General features: G+C 39.9%; 1 protein-coding gene across 1 annotated transcript; it reads left to right on the forward strand.

Annotated features, from left to right (window-relative positions):
* Positions 1-205: 205 nt before the first annotated feature.
* LOC103584143 (vomeronasal type-1 receptor 3-like) lies at positions 206-1,270 on the forward strand. Its single transcript, XM_008565252.1, has one exon. The coding sequence runs from the start codon at positions 206-208 to the stop codon at positions 1,268-1,270; it is 1,065 nt and encodes a 354-aa protein (XP_008563474.1).
* The last annotated feature ends 751 nt before the right edge of the window (positions 1,271-2,021 follow it).

Here is a 2,021-nt window from a genome sequence, read left to right on the forward strand (position 1 = left end):
TGGGAGAGAGATGGGAGAGGGAGGAGGGAGGAAGGTTTCGGTAATGGGCCACAATAATCAACCACATTGTATATTCACAAAATAAAATGAAATTTAGAAAAAGAAATTATTCACAAATATTGTTAATCTTTACATTCATACTTCAATTATTTCTCTGCAGGTAGTGCTGGCATTGGTTTGAAGATGTAAGAGAGAATGAAAGACAATGGTTTCCAGTGACATAATTTTTCAAATCCTTTTTATAACACAAATGTGTATTGGTTTCATGGGGAATTCATTGTTATTTATATCATGTACGTACACTTTCTTAATTCATCCCCACAAGAAGAAACCTGTAGATGTGATTCTTGCCCACTTAACTCTGGCTAATGCTGTGACACTCATACTGAGAGGGTTTCCAAATATAATGTTATCGTTTGGAATTAAGCATGGGATAGATGACATTGGGTGTAAAGCAGTGCTCTACATTCAGAGAGTTACCCGAAGTATTTCTGTGAATGCAACTTCTCTCCAGAGTATGTTTCAAGCAGTGACTATTACACCAAGTAATTATAAGAGGGCCTGGGTCAAAAATAAAGTCTCTGTATACATTCTTCCCTCTCTGCTTTTCTTCTGGATTATCAACATGATCATCTATGTTGAGATCATCTTAAGAGTTGTGGCTACTATCAACTCCTCTGATGTCAGACATGGGTATTACAGTCCTTATTGTAAAATCATTGCATTCGAGAACTATCAGGCAGTATCTTGTTTAAGTGTGGTATTAATTCAAGATTTGCTCTTTCTCTCACTAATGACATTCAGTAGTGTCTACATGGTTAATATCCTTTACAGACACCACAGAACAGTCCAGCATATACACACTAAAATTAAGTCTTCACGATGCTTTCCTGAAGACAGAGCTACCCACACCATTCTCATCCTGGTTAGCTGCTTTGTTTTCTTCTATTTGATCAACACCTTTCTTACTCCTTATTTAACTTTAGCAAGTGAGAAAAATTGGGACCTGGATAAATTTGGTGACTTTATTTCATCATGTTACCCAACGATACGTCCTTTCTTGCTCATTAAAAATGAAAACATAATTTCCAGACTGACTTTTATCAGAACAAGTATCAGAATTTTCCATTTTAGAGGGAAATTAAATGACCTTTTAAATAAAGATGGTATTGAAAGCAAAGAGGGAGGCTCCTGCCCATGCCAAATCCATAACCAAAGCCATAGCAAACGCTTTGCAGGTGAAGAAGGCAGTGTTGGAAACCATCCATAATATAGATAAAAGAAGAGCCAAACATCACCCAACTTCCAGAGGCCTAAGACTCTGCAGCCCTGACACAGCCCACATTTCCTTGTAACAGTAACCAAAGGAGAAACAAGCTTGACCATAATGCCATCATCGTGTTCCCCCTGACCACGAGTCAGCCATGAAGAAGTAAGACAACAACATACTTGTGCACATCATAACTTTTGGGGTCAGCAAGCAGCAGATCTGGAGCAGGTCTTCTGTGAGGCAGCTCTGTGACACTGATGTGGCCACTGTCAGCACCATGATCAGGCCTGATGGAGAGAAGAAGGTATATTGACTGGCTCCTAACCATGAAGCCTTGGATGTTAGTAAGAAAACTGAGATAATCTAAACATTGACCACCTGGTTAATTCTAAATATACATGTTTTCCCTGAAAGAAAAAAAAAAAGAGAAGAAGGAAAGAAAGGAAAGAAAGTTAGAGGCAGTTCCCAGAGTGGATGACTAGAGAGGTTTGTTCCTAGTCCCCTCCCAATAAAAACAGACCAAAACAACACACAATCAATTTTGACTCGATCCTGAGGATCATATTGCAGAGCACCAGGGGACTGAGGAGGTCTTTGTGAAGTTGGAAGGGAATGTCACTGTAGAGAGCAGGGCATTCAGTCTGAGCCCCAATCCAAGGGATAGCCCAGAACAAGATGGAGATAATGTGGGCTGGAAAAGAACCCACCTGTTTCCACCACCACCACAAACACAAGCAATCCCTGCCTCAAG

This window comes from Galeopterus variegatus, unplaced genomic scaffold (assembly GCF_000696425.1).
Source record: "Galeopterus variegatus unplaced genomic scaffold, G_variegatus-3.0.2 Scaffold45360, whole genome shotgun sequence".
Lineage (NCBI taxonomy): Eukaryota > Metazoa > Chordata > Mammalia > Dermoptera > Cynocephalidae > Galeopterus > Galeopterus variegatus.

Coding starts and splice junctions, on each gene's coding strand:
- LOC103584143 (XM_008565252.1), top strand. CDS start 206: ATGGTTTCCAGTGACATAATTTTTCAAATCCTTTTTATAACACAAATG.